This window comes from Phyllostomus discolor, chromosome 3 (genome assembly GCF_004126475.2).
Source record: "Phyllostomus discolor isolate MPI-MPIP mPhyDis1 chromosome 3, mPhyDis1.pri.v3, whole genome shotgun sequence".
NCBI classification, from domain to species: Eukaryota; Metazoa; Chordata; class Mammalia; order Chiroptera; family Phyllostomidae; genus Phyllostomus; species Phyllostomus discolor.
Window position 1 is genome coordinate 60,771,130 of NC_040905.2, and position 22,198 is coordinate 60,793,327.

General features: G+C 37.0%; 1 protein-coding gene across 5 annotated transcripts in view; it reads right to left on the reverse strand.

Annotated features, from left to right (window-relative positions):
• The window catches only part of FAM172A (family with sequence similarity 172 member A), a 410,616-nt gene that overhangs the window by 365,467 nt on the left and 22,951 nt on the right, over nucleotides 1–22,198 (reverse strand). For 4 of the 5 annotated variants that reach the window (XM_028531422.2, XM_036020535.1, XM_036020534.1 and 1 more), the window contains exons 2-3: nucleotides 15,418–15,541; nucleotides 2,692–2,793 (exon numbers count right to left, since the gene is read on the reverse strand). In XM_028531422.2, coding sequence (XP_028387223.1) covers nucleotides 2,692–2,793; nucleotides 15,418–15,523 — 208 coding nt within the window. In that variant the 5' untranslated portion in view covers nucleotides 15,524–15,541. The remainder of the gene's footprint in view (nucleotides 1–2,691; nucleotides 2,794–15,417; nucleotides 15,542–22,198) is intronic. The other variant, XM_028531429.2, reaches the window with a different exon arrangement.

Below are 22,198 nucleotides of genomic sequence, written 5' to 3' on the forward strand. Positions count from 1 at the left end.
ATCTCCCTGGCAGGGGCACAGCTTCTGCTCCTTTTACTTCACCATGCCTGGCCCCCAATGCTTGATCGGTTAGCCAGTTATGGGTAAGATTCCTCAAGGGAGGGACGACCTAAGACAGGCACAATCACAGCGGGCCCCCAGGGAAGGATATGGGGGCTACAGAAAAAGGAGTGATGGACCCTTACCCCTCGGCTTTGGCATAACCTGAGTCCTCATTCTGTCTGCAAGAAGTCTCCTAATCTCTTGGCTGCCTTACTTCCCCTGCCTGACTTAAGCCTGAAACAATGCTAGAGGTGGGTGCCACCCTGTGCTGGAAAGGGCGGGTTCCCTAGAGCAATCAAGCCTAAGAAAGAATGCATAAAATCCTATGAAACCTACTTTCCTAATACTCTCAATTTAAATGATAAGGGTCCAAGCAGGAAGTGAGTTTGTTTTTCAAAGTTTTACGACCCTATAGCCATCTGACCCTGACTCAAAATAGGCCCTCAGAGTTCTCTGAATGTTATCTATTGTTTAATCATTTCTGCCAGACAATGACTGGGAGCTTTACGTATATAGTCTGTATTCCTGTGCAAATTGAATCCAATGAAAGCCTGTCAAGACAAGGGTCTGGGCGCTCTCCTCTTGAGAGAGTGGCTGAGGCCCACTGAGGCTTGCTCTCCCCTTGAAAGACAAGCCATGCCGACCCTTTTCCTCAAGACTCGGTAGTCTGTGTGAATTTGTCTCGTATCTCATCCGTAGCACTGTGGATGCTGGGGGCTGGTATCCATGGCAGGAGTGTGGGTAAGAGCAAATGGGAAAAACATTCAATTTCTTTATCTTCCAAAGCAAGGACATTTGAGCTGGGAGTTATACAATTACAATTGGAGAATGGCTAAATAGACATTTAAAACCAAAGGAGTATTTAAATAGGCATAGTGATTTGAAAGAGCAAGTTATCAGTCTGATTCAGGTAAAAAGAATCTCTCTCCTTTTGATTAGAGTGAACTTTTGTATCCTGATTTTACTTTTACCCAAGTAAGTTCTTTAAAACACTTTTAAAAAGTGGGGATGACTGGGGCTGGGGGGAGTGGTGGGGAGAAAATGGAGACAACTGTACTTGAACAACAACAAAAAAATGTGAAAAAAAATTTAGAAGCTTCTTCAATCAGGTAATTAAAGTTTCATTTTGAGGCTTTCATAAGAGTTTTAGTCCTTATAAACCTGAAAAAGAAACCCCAAAGACACTAAGTTAGACTTACTCTTTTAGGAACTTTATATTGGGACCCAGTTTACTGCTTCCAAATCTTCACCTCTTTGAACAAGTATTCACCATTAACGCTGAATTCAAAGGTGAACTCTATCATGCTAAAAATAAGATCCTTAAAAATGGCATTCTCCCCTTGGAATGCAAGCATCTTTGCTTCATTCTGTTAGTCTATACTTACACAACACAATGTCCAGGATATTTTAAGAAGAAATGGTAAGTGTGTGCAAGGGTGCATGTGCATTTGAAGTGCGTACACGAAGGGCACATGCATGTGCAAAGGTGTAGATGTATACAAAAGTATGAGAGCACATGCATGCAAGGGTGTACAAATACATGCCAAAATGTGTGTATACACACATGCGCATCTGAGTGTATCTGATAAGAAAGGGAGAGATAAAAGTATATTGCTCCTGTATTTTCTACTCACTTTAAGAAATGTTCAAGGAAGGCAAAAGACAGGCTTCAATGAAAACTGATGTCCTATGTCCATAAAGCAACCACAGTTCTATGAGTTACTCACACTATCAACATACTCTCCAGTCCTGTTCTGGAAAAAAATCTATACAGTAATCATTTCAAAGGGGCAGAGGCAATGTTACAGTGCTCATTTGATTTTGTTAATTAAAATATAAGAAACTTAAGAAAACAAAATATTACTACTCATATATATGTTGGCTTTAGATAGCCTTTATTTAAAAAGCATGAAAAATAATACCAGAAGAGATCAAAGTTGCCAGTATCTTCTATTTAAATTTATTTAATATTCTAGTATAACTGATATTGTAAAAGGCTACCCACCAACACAGTGATGACAGATCTCCAATTAAGTTGATGCAAAGCAACAACTAGAAAGCTCAAACTGAAACGCTGCCTAGTGTGCCATAACGTTACCCTTAAAGTGTAATAGTGTGCTATTTACCCAATGAATCAGAATTCTGTGTTCCAGAAACATCCTTGCAATCTATAGTCTATCCTTCTAAATCCCAACTGCAAAATTTATTTGATTCAGAACTTAATAAATTTTAAAATAAGGATGATTCCTGAAAAATACCATACAAAATTGAATATTATGCTTAAAATGTCACCACAGATAATCTTTGCCAGTCACTTCATTTGAAATAACATGTGAAATAGTAGCACATGTCTATGTAATATAATTGGGAATTCTGATTGGACACCAGGGACTTGAACGTTCAGGGTTGAGATACCTAAGCTGAAGCTCAAATCATGTCTGTTGGCTTAAGTGACTTTATAATTTATTGGAAATTATAATTTGGTTCTTTTGCTTAAGTGAAGAATTTCACCATAAAAGGATTAGACATTATTTCTCAAAAGAAATACATAAAACATTCTTTCTGTCACATAAAAGTAGCAAATAACTTCTGTCCTATGATTCTATTAGCATTGTTAAGTAAGTATTGTATGTAACATAGACCACTTACTTTCATTAAAAGCATATTCAAATCCTTCCAAGGTATCAGGAAAATCAAGAGGTGGTTCATCTTTTTTCATTAGTTCATCCAAATCTATCCTAGATAATAAATCTGAAAAAAAAGATAAGAAATTTACTTACATTCATTTTCACACTTAATAAGGACTACATTTTAAATTATTTTAAGTATTCTTTTGTTCTATTATATTACTTTTATATGTTAAGTCCCCAGAGTTCTATATTATAATGAAGTACAATATCAATATAACATAAGCACTTTCAAAATTATCATTCTCAAGATAATCACAAGTCAGATCCTATGTGCCACTACAGTAAGTTATTAACTTCTTCCCTTCAAAATATACAATTACTAACTGGACTTTATTAACATCCTTTTATTGTTTTACAAGTTTCAGATACTAATACGACTTTTAAAATGTCACTAAATTTTAAATATAAATAAAACTATTTATAGATAAGGAAATTTATAAATCTAACTGGTAGCAATACAGCTTATTATTTCATTTTAGGGGAAAATTACAATATTAAAAAAATGGTAACTGAATAAATTGGCTAACACAAAGCAGTTTTTGTTCTTCACATCATTTGATTCTGTGTGACCAAAAGATTTGTCTACAATTTTTTAATAAAGATTTTTTTGGAATAATTTTAGATTTATAGAAAAGTTGAAAGATAGTACAAATAGTACATGTATATCCTTTACTCAGTTTCTTCTATCATTAACATCCTACATTACAATGGTACATTTGTCAAAATGAAGAAATCAATGTCGGTACATGGCTATTAACTAAGCTCAGATATTATTATTCATCGGTTTTTCCATCATGTACTAAATTGTATATAGTCGTCATGTCTCCCCAGTTCTATGACAGTTTTTAGTCTTTGCTTCTTTTCTATGATCTTAACTGTTTTGAGGGGTACTAATAAGGTATTTAGTAGAATGACCCTCAATTTAAATTTGTCTGTTTTGTGTGTATGGGGGGGGGTGGATTAGGCTAGGGTTATAAGTTTATAAAAAGAATGTCACAGACTGAACTACCCTTCTCATCACATCACTGGGATATAAAATTTCATGAGTTGGTTAAGACAGTGTTTGCCCGACTTTTTCATGATAAAGTTATTGTTTTTCCCTTTCCACAATCTATTCTTGTATGTGACTAAGTCTAGCCCACTCTCAAAAACGGAGGGGAGGAGTTATGTTCCACCTCCTAGAGTAGAGCACATTTACAAATATTACTTGTAATCCTTTATATGGAAGCTTTGCCTCTCTTCCACTTACATATTTAGTCAATCATTTATTTATATCAGTATGGACCCACAGATATTATTGTATACTTTGGGTTACAACCTACTACTATGTCATTTACTTTGTTGCTCAAATTGTGACACTGTTGGCCACTGTCAACTCTTTCACCTGACTCTCCGCTAGCTCTCATATCCCTTTGACATGCTTTCATCTTTTTGTTTATTGAGCATTTCCTTACTTTCTGCTACTACAAGATGCTCCAAGCTTACCTTATGTTTTCTCTCCCCAGCCCTAGAATCAGTCTGATCAGTCTGTCAGTGATCATTTAATGATATATTTTGGCTTATATTATTTGTGAGGCAAAAATGCTCACTCTAAGTCTTCATACAGTTGTATAGAAACTCAGAAAAATAAAAATATAAATTTCAAATTCAGTTCCAAAAGATGATCTTTTTTAAAGTTTAAGTTTTGAGATTTTTCATTTTTAACACAAGTTCCCGATGAGAAAAAGCTCCTTGGATATGTAGTAAGGCACACCAGTCCCATTTTCTACAAAAGAAGTATCCCAGAATTAACACTATTTCTATTTCTCTCAGGGATATAACCAATCCATCTGTATGGCTCATCAAAATATCTAGAGAAAAAATTAGTCTAGTCTCTCAATTCTCTAGTCTCTCTCTGTTGGAGACAAAGATAAGGCAACAAAAAACTTATAAAAAAAATCATTGGCAGTCTTCAAACTGCTATATCAAATAAACCTCAATTTACACACACAAAAAATATCTTCAATATACAAACACAAAAAAAATGTTTGTGAACTTTCCAGTAAGAGGGAAATGTCACATAATATGCATACTGGGCTACAAAGCAGGTATATGCTGACAACTTCCTGACTCATTAGTAAAGTTCTCAACACCATGTAAATCTTCACAAAACAGAGTAAAATCAGATTTTTTTCTATTTAACCTTTAAAAAAAATTTTTTATTGTTGTTCAATTACAGTTGTCCCCATCTTTCCCCTATTACTCTCCCCTGCCCTGCTCTACCCCTCAACCCTGCCTTGTCCTTGTCCATGGGTTCTTTATATACATGTTCCTTGACTTGACCTTTTTCCCCTTATCCCCCTCCCACCTCCCTGCTGGTTATTGTCAGTTTGTTCTTTATTTCCATGTCTCTGGTTCTATTTTGCTTGCTTGTTTGTTTTGTTGATTAGGTTCCACTTATAGGTGAGATCATATGGTACTTGTCATTCACGCCTGCCTTATCTGCCTTATTTCACTTAGCATAATGCTCTGCAGTTCCATCCATGCTGTCGCAAAGGGTAAAATATTTTAGTGGCAAAAACTGGCTTGGAGTAGCTAGAAGATTCTCATTTATCTCCTTCCAATGAGTTGAGGTCCTCTGGCAAAATCCGATTACTTCACTTTACAGTCACCTTCTACAGTTCAAAACTTAGAAATCTTGTCATCAGACACACAATATGTAAGCAGATGTATTATGTCTAATGGCCATATTCTCTTTCTATCAGGTCAGATCATAAAATGACACCTAACATCCATATATCAGTTTAAAGATTTCACTTACTTTACCTCATTCAATCATCACAACCCTATAAAATAGTAGCACATATTATCATCTTTGCTGTCTTTCAGACAAGGAAATGAGCTCAAAGAAGTAAAATGGCTTGTCCAAACTTATACCTTAAAAGTAAAGTGAACTTAGTAAAATAAATATGTTCCCCAGGGACTTTTGGCCAAGATGGAGGCGTAGATAGATACTCTGTGCCTCCTCACACAACCAAGATAGGGACAACAACAATTTAGAAACAGAATAACAACCAGAACTGACAGAAAACTGAACTGTATAGAAGTCGGACAACCAAGGAATTAAAATAGACATGTTCATCCAGACCAGTAGGAGGGGCGGAGTTGGGCAGCCGGAGAGGGGTCATGGAACAAAGAGTGTTGGGACTGGCATAAGGTGTCCCGGGTGCGCAAGACCGCAGCAGGCGGACCCTGGGTGTGCAAGCTGTGGCTGGCAGACCCTGGCCAAGGGGTGGCAACCGGCAGACCCAGTGAGGCAGTGATTGTGAAGCAAGACACTGCGCGCAATGCGGCTGGCAGTCCCAGGGTCCCAGTGCCGGGAAATAGAGCCTCAGGGCACTGACTGAAAACACCTGTGGGGGTTGAGGCACAGGGAGACTCCCAGGCTCACAGGAGAGGTTGTTGGAAAGACCCACGGGGTACACAGGCCCACCTACATGGGAATTAGTACCAGAGGGGCCAAGTTTGCTTGGGGGGAGTGGCAGATCGGACTGAAGTCCGATGGAGAGCAGAGCAAGAGTTATTGTTCCCTCTCAGACCCCGCCCCCACATACAGCATCACAACCCAGTGACTGGGTTGCTCCACCCTGGTGAACACCTAAGGCTTCGACCCTCATACTAACAGGCTCAACAAGTCCAAAAAAAAAAAAAAAAAAATGGCTCAAACAGAAGAACAAATGAAAGCCCCAAAACCAATACTTTTAAGCGACCGAGACATAGCCAACTTATCAGATGCTCAGTTCAAAAGACTGATGATCAGAATGCTCACAGAATTGGTTGACTTTGGTCGCAAATTAGATAAAAAAATGAAGACTAATGAAAAAAATAAGTGAAATGAAGAAAAATGCACACAGAACCAATAGTGATGGGAAGAAAGCTGGGTCTCACATCAATGGAGCAGAACAAAAGGAAGAAAAAAATATACAATCAGAAAAGAATGAAGAAAGAATGAATAATTCAAAAAACTGAGGAGAGGCTTAGGAACCTCCAGAACATCTTGAAACATTCCAACATCCGAATTATAGGGGTACCAGAAGGAGACGAGGAAGAGCAACAAGTGGAAAACTTATTTGAACAAATCATAAAGGAGAACTTCCCCAATCTGGCAAAGGAAATGGACTTCTAGGAAATCCAGGAAGCTCAGAGAGTCCCAAAGAAGTTGGACCCAAGGAGGAACACACCAAGGCACACATAATTACATTAGCCAAGGTAAAAATGAAGGAGAGAATCCTAGAAGCAGCAAGAGATAGGGAGACAGTAACCTACAAAGGACTTCCCATCAGATTGTCAGCTGATTTCTCAAAAGAGACCTTGTAGGCAAGAAGGGGCTGTAAAGAAGTATTCCAAGTCATGGAAGGCAAGGACCCACATCCAAGATTGCTCTATCCAGCAAAGCTTTCATTTAGAATGGAAGGGGAGATAAAGTGCTTCTCAGATAAGGCCAAGTTAAAGGAGTTCATCATCACCAAGCCCTTCTTTTATGAAATGTTAAAGGGACTTATCTAAGAAAAAGAAGATAAGAAAAAGATAAAAAATACATATAGTAAAATGACAGCAAACTCACAATTATTAACAGCCACACCTAAAACAAAAAACAAAAGCAAACTAAGCAAAGAGAACAGGAACAGGACCACAGAAATGGAGATCACATGGAGGGTTAGCAACAGGGAAGTGGGAGGAGGAGAGAGGGGGAAAAGATATAGAGAATAAGTAGCATGGAATAGGCAGAAAATAGACAGGGGGAGGGCAGGAATGGTGTGGGAAATGTAAAAGCTAAAGAACTTATGACACATGGACATGAACTAAAGGGGGGGAATGTGGGTGAGAGAGGGTGTGCAGGGTAGAGGGGAATGAAGGGGGGTAATGGGACAACTGTAATCACATAATCAATAAAATAGATTTTTAAAAAAGAAAAAAATAAATGTTTCCCAATACCCAACTCAGTGTTCTTTCAAAATTACCACATTTATTCTATGTGCCATATCAACCCTAAAATATTCTGTCCCCTCTGTTTATTACCTTGTAAAGAATAGTTATAAATACAGAAATATGGTTTTATCTTGCTCAAAATGTTCCTTTCCTTTAAATGATAAAAAGAACAACTAAATAAATAGGCATTCCTCAAACTTCTCTTTCAACTAGAGAACCAGATATAGGTTTTTTTTAAAAAAAAATTTCATTAGCATTAAGGAAACATGTAGAAATTGTCAGAGATTATTTTTCTGCTTTTTAATAGGAAAGCAATACTGTATAACCATAGTTTACACACAGAGAGTGGGCACTGAATTAGGTAAAACTCAAGAATAATGTAACATTTACATTGAAAAATCCCTTTAGTACCTATAAAATACAGTACAACTAAACCCATAAAAACCTAAACATGCATCAGATGTGACACACCCTCCCCTCCCCCAATTCATACCTCTGGTGATTAGTGATTCAGAAACCAGAACTCTAAACTTCAACCAAGCATATGCAATGCCTGGATAAAAATACCATTTGATACATAAAAGAATTGAAAACAGAGACTCATCAGGTATTTGTACAACCATGTTCACAGAAGCATTATTCACAATAGCCAAAAGGTAGAAACAAACCAGGATGAATGGTGTGGTGATTAATTTTATGTGTCAACTTCATGGGGTCATGGGGCCCCCACGTATTTGGTTAAACATTATTCTAAGTATGTCTGTGAAGGTGTCTCTGAGTGAGATTGGCATTTGAATCCGTGGACTGAGTAAAGCAAATTGCCTTTCTCCCACATAGAAGACCCTCATCTGATCCACTGAAGGTCTGAATAGAATAAAAATTTATACAAACAGAAATCCAGGGAATAGGTAGGAGAATGGATATTAAGGGTATGGGATAATAGTGGAAGGAACAATCATGGCATATTTATTGATAAAGGCTCACCAAGTACAGATACTATATTTAAAGTTGTAACTTGGGGAGTTAGGAAGGGCTCTGGTTGGCTGGAACAGAGACCAAAGGGTGGCCCATAGTGAGTGAATTTGCTTTGGTTTAATGCAGAGGAAGTGATTCAAAGGTTTAGGGAGATACAAATGTTAAGAGTGGATTTGTCCACTCTTAGGTGGATTGAAGACCTACTCACCTACCCTGGGAGGGTCCAGAAGACATACCTTTCACCACTATGAGAAATAAATTTATGAGGAGAACTCATACATCCTTAAACAGCTCTGTGGTGGCCCTTCTCTTATGCTAGACCTTACAGTGGGAACTAAAGTCACTGAATTAACAAATCTAAATGCAATGGGGGTAAGTGGTTCCTAGGGTGGTAGCAGACAAGAGGGAACACTCGACCACCAAAGGCAAGGTGGGCATGGTTACCACAATGGGTAGCAAAGTCAAAGCAGCGATCAGAAGTCTGATTAACACAGACCGTGGCAATGGCTAGTTGAGCATGTTGTTCTTAGAAATAAGACAGGAAGCCTACTAAATTCTTACTTGATATGTATAAGCAGAAAAGCTCTATGTTAAATGAACAAATGTCAAAACTGAATCAAAAACAGTCACAATCATTCCCAGACTTAGGCAAGCTTACAGATCCAGAGCATCTTGGGAGAAGGAGAGGCCAAAACTCCTTAAGGAATGACCCAGGTACACTGCCAAATATTACAGTTACGCTTTCTCCCATCCTTCCCCAAAGGGACCTACGGCCTTTTACCAGGGTAACAGCATTGGGGAAAATGGAATCAGACCTTTCAGAGACTTGCAGACACTGGCTCTGAAATGAAACTGATTCCAGGAAACCCAAAAGGTCATTATGGTTCATCAGTCAGAGTAGGGGCTTATGGCAGACAGGTGTTCAATGGAGTTTTAGCTCAGATTCATCTCACAGTGGGTTTCTGAACCCATTCTGTGGTTATTTCCCCAGTTCATTATTTGCTAGAATCCCCACATTGGTTCCCTGACCTGTGGAATGAAGGCTATTGTAGTAAAGAACAAGTGAAAGCCCCCCAAACTGCCTTTACCTAGGAAAATAGTAACCGAAAAGAAATATGGCATTCCTGGCATTGCAGTGATTTCTGTCACCGAGGACCTGAAGGATGCAAGGGTGGCGATTCCTACTACATCCCCACGCTATTCACCTATCTGAAATGTCCAGAAGACAGATGCTGGAACTTGGAGAATGACAGTGGATTATCATTAAGCTTAACCCGGTGGTGACTCCAAATGTAGCTGCTATACTAGATGTAATTTCATTGCTTGAGCAAATTAATGCATCCCCTGGTATCTGGTAAGGAGGCACTGATCTGGCAAATACCTTTTTCTCCATCGCTGTCAATAAAACCCACTAGAATCAGGTTGCTTTCAGCTAGCAAGGCCAGAGACACACTTTCGCTGTCCTACCTCAGGGATATATTGACTCTCCCACCTAAGTCACAATTTAGTTTGCTTGATCTTGATCGCCTTTCCCTTCCATATGGTATCACTCTGATCTAATACGTTATACTGATTGGGCCTAGTAAGCAAGAAGCAACAGCCATCTAGACTTATTGGCAAGACACCTGTGTGTCAGAGGGTGAGAAATAAATCTCACAAAAATTCAGGGGCTTTCTACTCCAGTGTAATTTCTAGGGGGGCCAATGATGTGGGCCATGTCAATTTATCTTTGCTAAGGCAAAGGGTAAGTTCTTGTAATGGGCTTTTCCTACCAACAAAAAAGAGGCACAATGACTGAAGGTGGGGAGGTTTCTTCGGATGCTGGAGGCAACATAGTCTTCATTTGGATGTGTTACTCTGGCCCATTTATCCAGAATGTTACTACTTTTGAGTGGTGCCTAGAACAAAAGAAAGCTCTGCAGGTGTATATGGTACTTTGTTATTTGAACCACATAATCTCCCAGATTCAGTGGTGCTAATGGCAGAGAGGGATGCTGTTTGGAATCTTTGGCAGGCCCCTTAAGATGAATCAAACACAGGACCTTAGGATGTTGGAGCAAAGCCCTGCCATACATTGCAGATAACTACTCTGTTTTTAAGAAACAGCTGTCAGTCTGCTTCTGGGCCTTTGTAGAGATGAACATTTAATCATGGGCTACCAGGTTATTGTGTAATGTTAGCTGCCCATCATGAACTTGGTATTAGCTGACCCAACAAGTCATAAAGTTAGGTGTGTACTAACAGCACTCCATCATCATATAGAAGTGGTATATACAGGATCAGGCCTGGGCAGGCCCTGAAGTCAAAACTAAGTTAAATGAAGAAGTAGCCCAAATGGTCTCCACTCCTACCGTACTGCCTATTATCTACCAGCATGAACTCCACACGGGGAGTTCCTATCATGAGTTGAGTTCCTATCAGAACTCAGGTCTGCTTATAGATAGTTCTGCAATATATTCAAGCACACTCAAAAGTGGACAGACAGGTGAAGCACTAGAGCCCTTTTCTGGGGCATCGCTGAATGATGGCTATAAATGGAAATCCTCCCACTGAGCAGAACTGAGAGCAGTGTACCTGGCTGTTAAGTTTTCTGGAAAGAGATATGGCCAGACATGTGATTATATATTGATTCACGGGCTGTGGCCAATGGATTGGCTGGATGGTAAGGGACTTGGAATGAACATAATTGGAAAAATGGTGACAAGGAATTATAGAGAAGTGGTATGTGAAAAGACCCCTCTGAATGGTCAACAAATGTGAAGATATTTGTTTCCCAAGTAAAGGTTCAATAAAATATTTTAATAATCAAGTGGATAGGGTGACCCATTCTGTGAACACCAGTAAGCCTCTTTCCCCAGCCACCCATCATAGTCAGAGTCAAAAATGACTATTTTACCACTGACCTACAAAGAAAGAATGTCCACGCTGACTCTTCTTACTAATTATAGTACTAGAAGGCCCAGTCAGCAAAAAAAGAAAAAAGAAAAAGAAAGAAAAGGCATATGGATTAGAAAGGAAGAAACAAAACAGTCTAACTTGTAAATGACATGATACAAGAAAATCCCAAGGAATCTACCAAAACAAATCCTAGAACTAATAAGTAACAACAGCAAAGTCATAGGATGTAGTATCAACACACAAAACTTGACTGTATTTCCATAAACTATCAGTAAAAATGTGGCAACTGAAATTAAAACACAACACAATTTACAATTTAAAAAATTAAAATTTAAGTATAAATCTAATAGCAATGGAAAAAATTACAAAATGCTGATGAAAAAAACAAAGATCTGAATAAATTGAGAGACATACCATGTTAATGGATTGGAAGACAATACAGCGCAGATGTCAATTCTCCCCATATTCATCTATAGGTTTAAACATAATTCTGATCCAAATCTAAACAAAAAAATCTTTTACAGATATAAACCATTTAACTCTAAAATTCACAAAAGAAGGCAATGGATCTAGAACAGCTAAACAATTTTGGGAAAGAATAAAGTGGAATGGATCATTCTACCCAATTATAAAACTTACTACATAGGACAGTAATCAAGAGTGTGGTACTAGAGAGGAAATAGAAAAAGACCCATGGAACAGAAAGGAGAGCCACAAAACAAGCCCACCCAAATACACCCAACTCATTTTCGACAAAGGCCAGACAGTAACTCAACAGTAGAAAGAATCTTTTTTACAAATGGTCCTGGCACAATTGGATATCAATGAGCAAAAAAATAAATAATTACACATTGACTTAAGTCTCACTCCTTAGGTAAAAATTAACTCAAAATGAATGAATATCTTAAATACAAAGTCTAAAGCTAAAAAAACATAGGAGAAAATCTTCATAGGCCAAACGTTCTTAAGACAGGACACTTAAGGCATAATTCATAAAAGAAAAAAATGGTAAATCAGACTGTTTTAGGTATAAATTTTTATTTTCCTATGCATTTGCCATTTTATCTTCTAATATTTCTAATATTTCTAATACTTCTTCATCACAAGCTCATGTGTACTAAGCCTTCTTATTCATATTGCAGTGATGAAGAAAAAGTTTCAGTTAACCAACTTGCAGAAAAACTTGAGTTTAAATCCAAATAGTTCCATCTTTAGAATCCTACCCATACTCTTTTAATGTCACCATGCTACTTCCAAAATCCAGAAAATCAATCTGAACTCTTGTATATGCTTGTGGAATTATAGATTGGAACAACGACTTGAGAGACCAAATTTTCACATTATCACATAAAGTTGAAGATGCTCAAAATCTATCGAGGTGTAAACCAAGAGAGTCTGTTTAGATAGAAAATGACAGACATTCCTTGTCCTCTCTCCTATGTTAACCATTTTTCTGAGTGTACTGATCTTTCGCAGCAGCACACAAGCATTCACTAAAACCTTCCATAGGGTTGTCTAGCGCTGTCTCCAATTCCTCTATTCCTGGTCTCTACTCAAGTTCTCCAATATGCTTTCATTTTCAACAATTCACTGAAACAGCTTTTTGTGAAGATCAATTCACAAACTGTCAAATCCAAAAGTAAATTCTCAGTTCTCATCTAACCTGACTCATGATCATGATTAATTATTCCCATTTTCCTCATTTGATGTTCAGGATCTCTCTTGCTCCTAGTTTTCAGCCTATCTTAGTAGAAATTTATTTTCAGCCTCTGTAGCTGGTTCCTTCTTATCGTCCTGACCTTAAGGTTGAGATGCCCCAAGGCTCAATCTGCAGATATCTTCTCTTTTCTGGCTACATTGACATCCTGGTGATCTCAATTATGACCATAACTTTAAATATTATTTCTATGCTAATGATTCCTTAAATGATTATTTCCCAAACTCCACACTCTACCTCTCCACCTTAATGTTTAACGGGCATCTCTGTTTAATATTTAATACATCTAAAAGCTAACTCTTGTTTTCCACTACAACCACCACTGCAACCTGCTTTATCCAGTTTTCTGAATCCAATTAATGACACCTATCTTACACCAAGAACCTTCAAAGTTATCTTAGTTGTTTTTTTAACATCTGCACTGTTGGTGGGAATGCAGATGGTCGAAAGTAGTATGGCATTACCTCAAAAAATTAAAAATGGAACTGCTTTATGATCCAGTGATCTCACTTCCGGGAATTTACCCAAAGAATGCCTGAACACTAATTTGAAAGAACATAAGCACCCCTATATTCATTGCAGTGTTATTTACAAGCACCGAGATTTGGAAGCAGCCCAAGTGTCCATCAGTATATGAGTGGATAAAACAACCAGGGTATATTTACACAATGGAATACTACTCAGTCATAAAAAAGAAGAAACTTTTACCCTTTGTGATAGCATGGATTGACCTGGGGAACATTATGCTAAGTGAAACAAGCCAATCAGCACTGGTTGGTGTGGTTCAGTGGATTGAGTGCCAGCCTGAGAACCAAAAAGTCACCAGTTTGATTCCCAGTCAGGGCACATGCCTGGATTGTGGACCAGGTCCCCAGTTGGGGGCATGTGGATGTTTCTCTTGCACATTGATGTTTCTCTCCCTCTCTTTTTCCTTCTCTTCCCCTCTCTCTAAAATAAATAAATAAAATCTGAAAGAAGGGAGGAAGAAAAGAGGAAAAGAAAAAGCCAGTCATCCTTCAAACCATAACCAGAATCTGTCTATTCTTTATCATCCCTCCTGCTACCTCCCTAGACCCAGACATCATATTTGTGAGGAGAAAGCAATGCTCTTAGGCATTTTCCATTTTTGTAGGTGAGAACTAGTTACACCATCCTTTTTGATAGATTATTTGCTCTAAAAGCAGGGACATGGCTAGCTACACTGAGCTAAGAAACTGGTTGCTTTATCCATGTATGCTTTAGGCTTTTATGAAAAAAGACAGAAGGTAATAAGAGAGATTCTTGAGATATCGTTATTAGCCAGCCTGGCACAGCAGGGTAGGGCAGCAGCTAGGAATTCACAGAAGTGGCCATAGCTAAGACAGTCTGGTACATATTCAGCCAGGGTATCTCCTAAAAGCATGCTAAAGACCAGATAGACTCTATGATGAATCAAATAAAAGAGACTTTTATCATCGGGCATAGTTGGCATCTCGACTTTTATAAAACCCATAAGATAATTTTTCCACCATAAAGGAAAGTAACTGTGAGATCTTGCACAAGTTACTTAGATAATCTGATCTTAGGCAAGTCCCTAGATGGGTAGACTGGAATATGATAATAAAGAAACCTTACAGGTCTGTAATGAATATTTCTTTTAGGAGTAAAATTACTTTAGATTGTAGGTTTTTAATGTCTAGAACTCAAAATTCCCAAAGAATGTCTAAGGCAGATTCCTTCTGAGGTGTTAACATGAAGGGCCTCTCATAATATATCCCTAGTGCCAATGCCACAAAGATAAAATGCAGTTAGGCAGATCACTATCCTAAACTATTATGACACTGCAATCAACAAAAATATGATAAGGGCACTATCTACAGTGTCTTGCCATATATTTATATAGCCTTGAATTAAAAAAAGCATTAAGAATTCTTATAGCTGTAAAAATACATTATTATATGATTTACTTACTAAATATAGACTGTTGCTCAGACACTGAGATAGTTACTGTGAGGGATATAAATAATTACAAATAGATTAAGTACTACTTTTATTTTAGAACTGAAATAACTGGAGGTCACCTAAATATTCCTATACTGTTGTCAGGCACAATGAAAGTATCCTAAAAAAAACAAATTAAGTATGTACCTTTCAGTGCTGTGGTCTTTTCTTTTTCATCTGGACCTCCCTGCTGGATTTGTGCCATGTTTATCCAAATTGGGTACAAAATTAAAAAGCTCAAGGAAATAGACATCAATCTTCAGAAGACAGTCTAGAATGAATGAAAGCAATAAATTAAGCTTTACTCAATCCTACTTACTCCATGAGAACTTTCTTGATCCTCCCACTTGGGATTAATCTATCCATCCTGATTTCCCACTGAACTTTGTTGATGTCTATACTATAATACATATTGAAGCCTGCCTTGCACTGTAGTTATTTATATATTTGTCTGGGTCAACTAACAGAATATAAGCCCCAGGACAAAGGCATCAAGTTTTCTCATCCTTGTATCTTTCGTGTCACCAAACATAGTACCTTATAGTACATACAGTTCCCAATGTTGCTAAATTGAATTCAGCAAAACTTACTATTTAGGTTTAGTTCTTTTTTTTAAGATTTTATTTATTTATTTTTTAGAGAGGAAAGGGAGGGAGAAAGAGAGAGAGAGAGAAACATCAATGTGTGGTTGCTGGGGGCTGTGGCCTGCAACCCAACCATGTGCCCTGACTGGGAATCGAACCTGTGATACTTTGGTTTGCAGCCCGCGCTCAATCCACTGAGCTATGCCAGCTAGGGCAGTATTTAGGTTTAGTTCTTTATCATCTAATTAAAAAACATTCCCGCCCTGGCTGGTGTAGCTCAGTGGATTGAGTGCGGGCTGCGAACCAAAGTGTCGCAGGTTCGATTCCCAGTCAGGGTACATGCCTGGGTTGCAGGCCATGACCCCCAGCAACTGCGCATTGATGTTTCTCTCCCTCTCTCCCTCTCTCTCTCCCTCTCTCTCTCCCTCTCTCTTTCTCTCTCTCTCTCTCTCTCTCCCTTCCCTCTCTAAAAAAATAAGTAAATAAAACCTTAAAAAAAAATTAAACCCATTTCATAAAAAAAAAATTCCCAAGTAGTTTCAAAAACTTTAAATTTCTTTTAAAATAAATTGTAAGATATGCCATTTACAAGGTCAGAATTTCTTCTCCTGGAACATACAGACATCAGAAGGAAAAAAGTACATAAATATAAAAAGTAGCTATAAATTACCTCTAATGTAATTCAAAACATAACTTTAAAGAAAAAAATTAGCCCTTTTGACAATGAAATTATGGAAACAACCACAGTAACCTTCGATAGACGATTGGATAAAGAAGATGTGGTACATATACATAATGGAATATAACTCAGCCATAAGGAAAGATGAAATACTGCTATTTGCAACAATGTACCTTGAAAATATTATGCTAGGCAAAATAAGTCAGTCAGAAAAATCTAAGCACAATGACTGGTGTGGCTCACTGGTCATCTGCAAACCAAAAGGTCTCCAGTTTGATTCCTACTCAGCGCACAGGGTTGCAGGCCAGATCCCTGGTTGAGGGCATGGCAACTGACTGATGTTTCTCTTGCATATCAATGTTTCTCTCCCTTACTTCCCCTCTCTCTAAAATAAATTAAAAAGAAAGAAAAAGAAAAAGCCAAGAACCATATGATTTCAATCCTATGTGGGATATAAAACTGAAAATCATAGACACAGACCACAGTATGGTGGTTACCAGAGGAAAGGGGAGTGGGAGAATAATAAAGGGTAAAGGGGGCCAAATATACGGTGATGGAAGAGGATGTGACTTTGGGAGGTGGGAACACAATGCAATATACAGATCATGTATCATAGAAATGCACACCTGAAACTATATAAGCTTATTAACCAATGTCACCCCAATAAATTTAATTAAAAATGAAACTATGTTACATTTAATGTCTGCAAACTATGCTATATAAATGGCAATCCAGTAATCAGTAATAACATAAATTATAATTTATCAAAGTTTATCTCTGTATTTAAACTACAAATAGCTTTCTTATGGTTTTCATGCACAGTAAAAGTAGAAAAAAAGCACTATTCCTAAATTAAAAGAAAAAAAATGCAACCTATACAATGAAAAAAATTAAACTAATTTAGTCAATACATAACTGTTAGTAAAATTATATAAAAACTACGTTCAGGACAATAATACACTAGAATATTCCTCTGACTGAGGAACCCAATTGATTTGCTACCCACTAAGCAAATGTTTCCATTCAGAGGTACATTTTATAATTATCTTTAAAACTGAGGCATTTTCATAATCAGCAGAGTACAGCAGATATTACTGTATTTTTAAAAACTAATACCAAAAATAACATTCTTAAACTATGAAAGTTCCACAGACATAACTCAATGCTGCCCTTATCTCAATGCTGGATGTAGGTGGAGTGGTATGAGAGGAAGAGCATTCGAGCTCTACCGCTAACTAGCCAAATGCCTTTGACAAATTGCTTAACTTCTGGGTAACTCATTTTCCACATTTATCAAACAGAACTGATAATCATGCAGCCCTCATAGTGTCACTGAGGTTAAATGTAAAACATTTAGTACAGTGCCTGGTGCATAATTATGATCTCAATATCTGTTGGCTTGTATTTTTTAATTGTTGTAAATGTATCCAGCCTCACCACTTAATAATAGCTCTGAGCCAGGGACACAGTGACTTAGTACCCCAAATCTTCAGTTTCCTCCTTTATAAAATATTGCTCATATAATAATGGTTAAGAACTAATATTATAGAAGGTATATGCAGCTGATATTGCTATTACTAGCAGTATTATTGCTTCTCAGTGGTGTGAGGTTTCCTAATAGCAACAACTACAACATAACACTATTTTTGATTGGGAAAGTACTGTTACTTAACATGGATGTACTTTTCTTCTGTGATTAGTTAACTTAAAACTGTATAAATTCTACATAAGTGAAATGTGTCTACATTTCTTTAGGTAACATATCCTAGACTACAGGGTGGGCAATATGCAAAACACAAGGGTGAGTGGTGAGTCAAACAGACATGGCCATGGTCCAAGTAGGGGCTCCCTCTATAGCTGCCAAATCGAACTGCCAAATAACCACAAATAAAATATATAAGACTTTGACTGACAGCTGCAACATTACTACATACAAGCAATATTTGTAAGGGCTATCTACTTACAATACGTCAAGAATTATTCTTATCAGTCTTTTGACTGACTACAAGTTTGTGCACGTTTTACCAGCAACTCCTTGTTATACAAAATAAATAAAACTGTTCATAATGAATGATTCTACACAGTGCTCTTTGCTAGCAATTCTACAGCTAAAATAACTATCTACAAGGGACTTCTTGCATTTTTTACTCAATCCCTTTGCCAATTCAGTATAATTCTTCTAAATATAAAGTGTTCGGTTATTTTCTATTATCCTCGACATGTCTGATTTCTAAACATAACAATTTATACTATTATTTCATTGTGACTGTTTAAATGAAAGTGAAATTATAAAATATTTTTGGTGCTAGAATCATTTCGAGATTCATATTTTAAAGTTCTAGGGACCTAATGCATAGCACGGCAACTACAGTTAGCAATAGTACACTGTGTACTTGAAAGCTGCTAAGAGAGATCTTAGACATTCTCATCACACACACACAAAGGTAACTATGTACGGTGAGGGGTGTGTTAACCAACCTTATTGTGGTAATCATTTTATAATATATAGTATATCAAATCTGCACATTGTATACCTTAAACTTACATAATGCTATATGTCAATTATATCTCAATAAGGCTTTTAAAAAGCTCTATGTACTCTACAATGTTTAATAACACATCCTCCCTCCAGACTTTGATCTCCATGAGGACAGGTATCATGTCTGTCCCTAGGTCAATGTCTGGCGCATGTGTAGCTCAACAGATACTTGTCAAATTTACAAATAAATGAGTAAAAGATAGAGGAATAAGAAAAGATTCAATTTTAAAAGAATCATTTTCAAGATTCCCAAGATTAAATATCAATTAACAATCATATTCTTAGTTTATAGGAGAAAACTAAAAATAGACATTACAATTCACTGAAGTGATGATATAGAAGTTAAGAAACTACTAATTACTATATGAAACCCTAAACCTTACAGCAGCAGATGTGAAGCAGGTAAATACAAAGCAAAAGCCATTTGTTTGTTGCTCTCTTATTCAGTTACATTTTTACCCTCTCCAGTTATTTTCCACCACAGTGGCACAGCTGGTGAAACTAAATCAGGAACATTACAAATTCTCAATTTAGTCTTCCTAATAAAAATTCAGAGTTATAATCTGTATGACCACAGATAAACACCACTGAAAATGCAGCCAGCAAGCTGCTTGATACCTTTGATATATATTAATATGTGCACTCGACATAGTTTATTTAGTATTATCTGATGAAGGTTAGGTTATAGGGAATAAAGTGGTGGAAGGTTTTTACTGATATGAACTGAGACACAGTTGACATGTTGTATACTTCATGATAACCACTGCTGTTTAAATATGGTTTCCTAGAAATGGTTACAGTATAAACTAGATTCAAAACATCTCAGTTTGCGATTTCATTCTGTGAACTATACAAAGCAATTATCATATCTTCTTCTCTTCTATGATTCCAACAGAGAATCCAGCATGTATAAATAAAGCTGTAAATAACTTGTCATGTGTAATCTTAATCTAGTCAGCATTTCAAAACATGAAGCAGTAGAGTATTTCTTTTTGCCCTGTTTGCTCAAAATATGGCCTGAGCACTTATAAAAACTACAGAAAGACATAGAGAAGCCTTAGTTTTAGGCCTGTTTGTTTTTAGGCAAGTATAAATGAGAACTAGATATAGATAATTTGTGCAACAGAAGGCCTTTCCACTTCAAATTCTAAGAGCAATAATGAATATACAAAATATATCACAAGACAAGTAAAATTGTGTTAATTCCTAGAACTCCCGGAGCTGGTCTGGTCCCAAAGAATCTATGCTCACTAAGTCACATTCTGGAAATCCAGCTCATAATAGCCTACTTGCAATTGAAAGTACAGTATGTGAATTGGTACCAAAGATTTGTGAGAAACCAAATGACCTACCCGAATTATAGCTAAAATATCCGTGTTATTCAGAAGTTGCTCATCAGCAAAGGTTAATTCAGAATAAACCCAGGAGTATTGTGTATATTGCTTACATATTATTACAGTTTATAGTTACAAGGCAACAGCGTAAAAACTAGATGTTTTGGATTGTGTATGTGTACACAGACACAGAGACACAGGGGAAGAGGCTAGAGAACAGGGGCATCAGGTTGGAACAGACCTGGAAGACAAAGCCCAGGATAACGGGAGCTTTTGGTGCATAGAAAACAGTGGCTTCTATGGAGAATGGAATCTATGTTTGGATCAAAAATTGGCTCAGACTAAGAATACCTGGTTCCAAACCAAGCCCATGTAAAATAATTCCTTAGTTTCACAAGCAATGTGACATTGTAGGTTCAAAATGAGAAAATCAGGTATTTTTAAAATCTCAATTCTACCATCTAGTACGTGAGTGACTTTGAGAAAGTCACTTCTCTAACCTAAGTAATGGGAATAATAACCACAAAAAAAAACCTTCCTTTTTATCCTTTTTATAGGGCAATTATAAAGATTTTATGAAAGAATGCACATAAAAACATTTTGCAAACTATAAGTGCCTGTATAAATATCTGGAATACACTTAAGTCAGAACTAATTGATTTCCAATTAATCTGTGCTCCAATTCTAAGGATATCCAAATCAGTCCAATTTACAGGAATGAGAAACTTTTGGATGAAATTCTATGAACACATAATAAAACTCCACAATAAATATCTGCTGGCAGGTTTCCAAACTATATAAAAGAGAATCATAATGGAATTTAAATTAATTTTTCATATAATTTGTTTATATTCCTTTCTACTTTTGTTAAACTGCATGTCTGGAAAAGGTTCAAGGCTGTGAGTTCCACCCTCATTTATATTAAAGTTGTATCCAAAGAAGAACACTGTCCCAACTATCTCCTGAATGCACACGTTGGCCACAAAGTCGCCAAGTCCTTTCAGGTCCATTATCTTATTAGGTCATCACCACAACTGGGCGGGGTAGGCACAGTTACATTTTAGAGATATGGCACCCAGGGACTGACATAGCTACATTTTAGAGACGTGGCATCCAGGGCTTTGAGAAGCTAAGTAACCTGGTTAAGGCAACCCAGATGGTAAGGGGGTGGCTGAGATTCTAACTCTGACCTTCTGACACTTCCTTCTGAGCTCCTTCAACTCTACTACGCTGGCAGAGTCAAACCACTCAACTTCAACTAGAAAAACAATTCTGGTTTCTTTATTCTATAGGTTTTCACTCGTGTGCACTAATTTATATGATCAGAAAGAATCACAAGTTGGAGTTTGAGCAAGTTGGAGGTAGTTAATTTTTATACACACACACACACATAAAAATATATAAAATCAACCAAAATTGTCTTAGACAGTAGGTTTGCTACATACAAAAGAGTCAAAAGTTAAGGAGTATGAAATGCAAAGATTTTAGAATGTCTGCAAGATAATGCTAGAACATAATGCTAAAAAACTAAACAAAGACTAAGAATATTCTTAAGACAATTCTCAGTTTTAACCCACCCCCCCTCAAGAAAAAATAATTTAATTTAAGTAGTCTTTTAGGAAGTTCTCATAACATGGGGCAGAAATAGCAGAGAGAAGGCCAAGGAAAGAATAATTCTCAAAACAAAGATATGTTCAAAATCTTAGAAAAACATACTATGTCAAACACATAGTAGCCTCTATTTTATGGGTCAAATATAAGTGTCATATAAGCTGCTTAGGGCACTCTAATT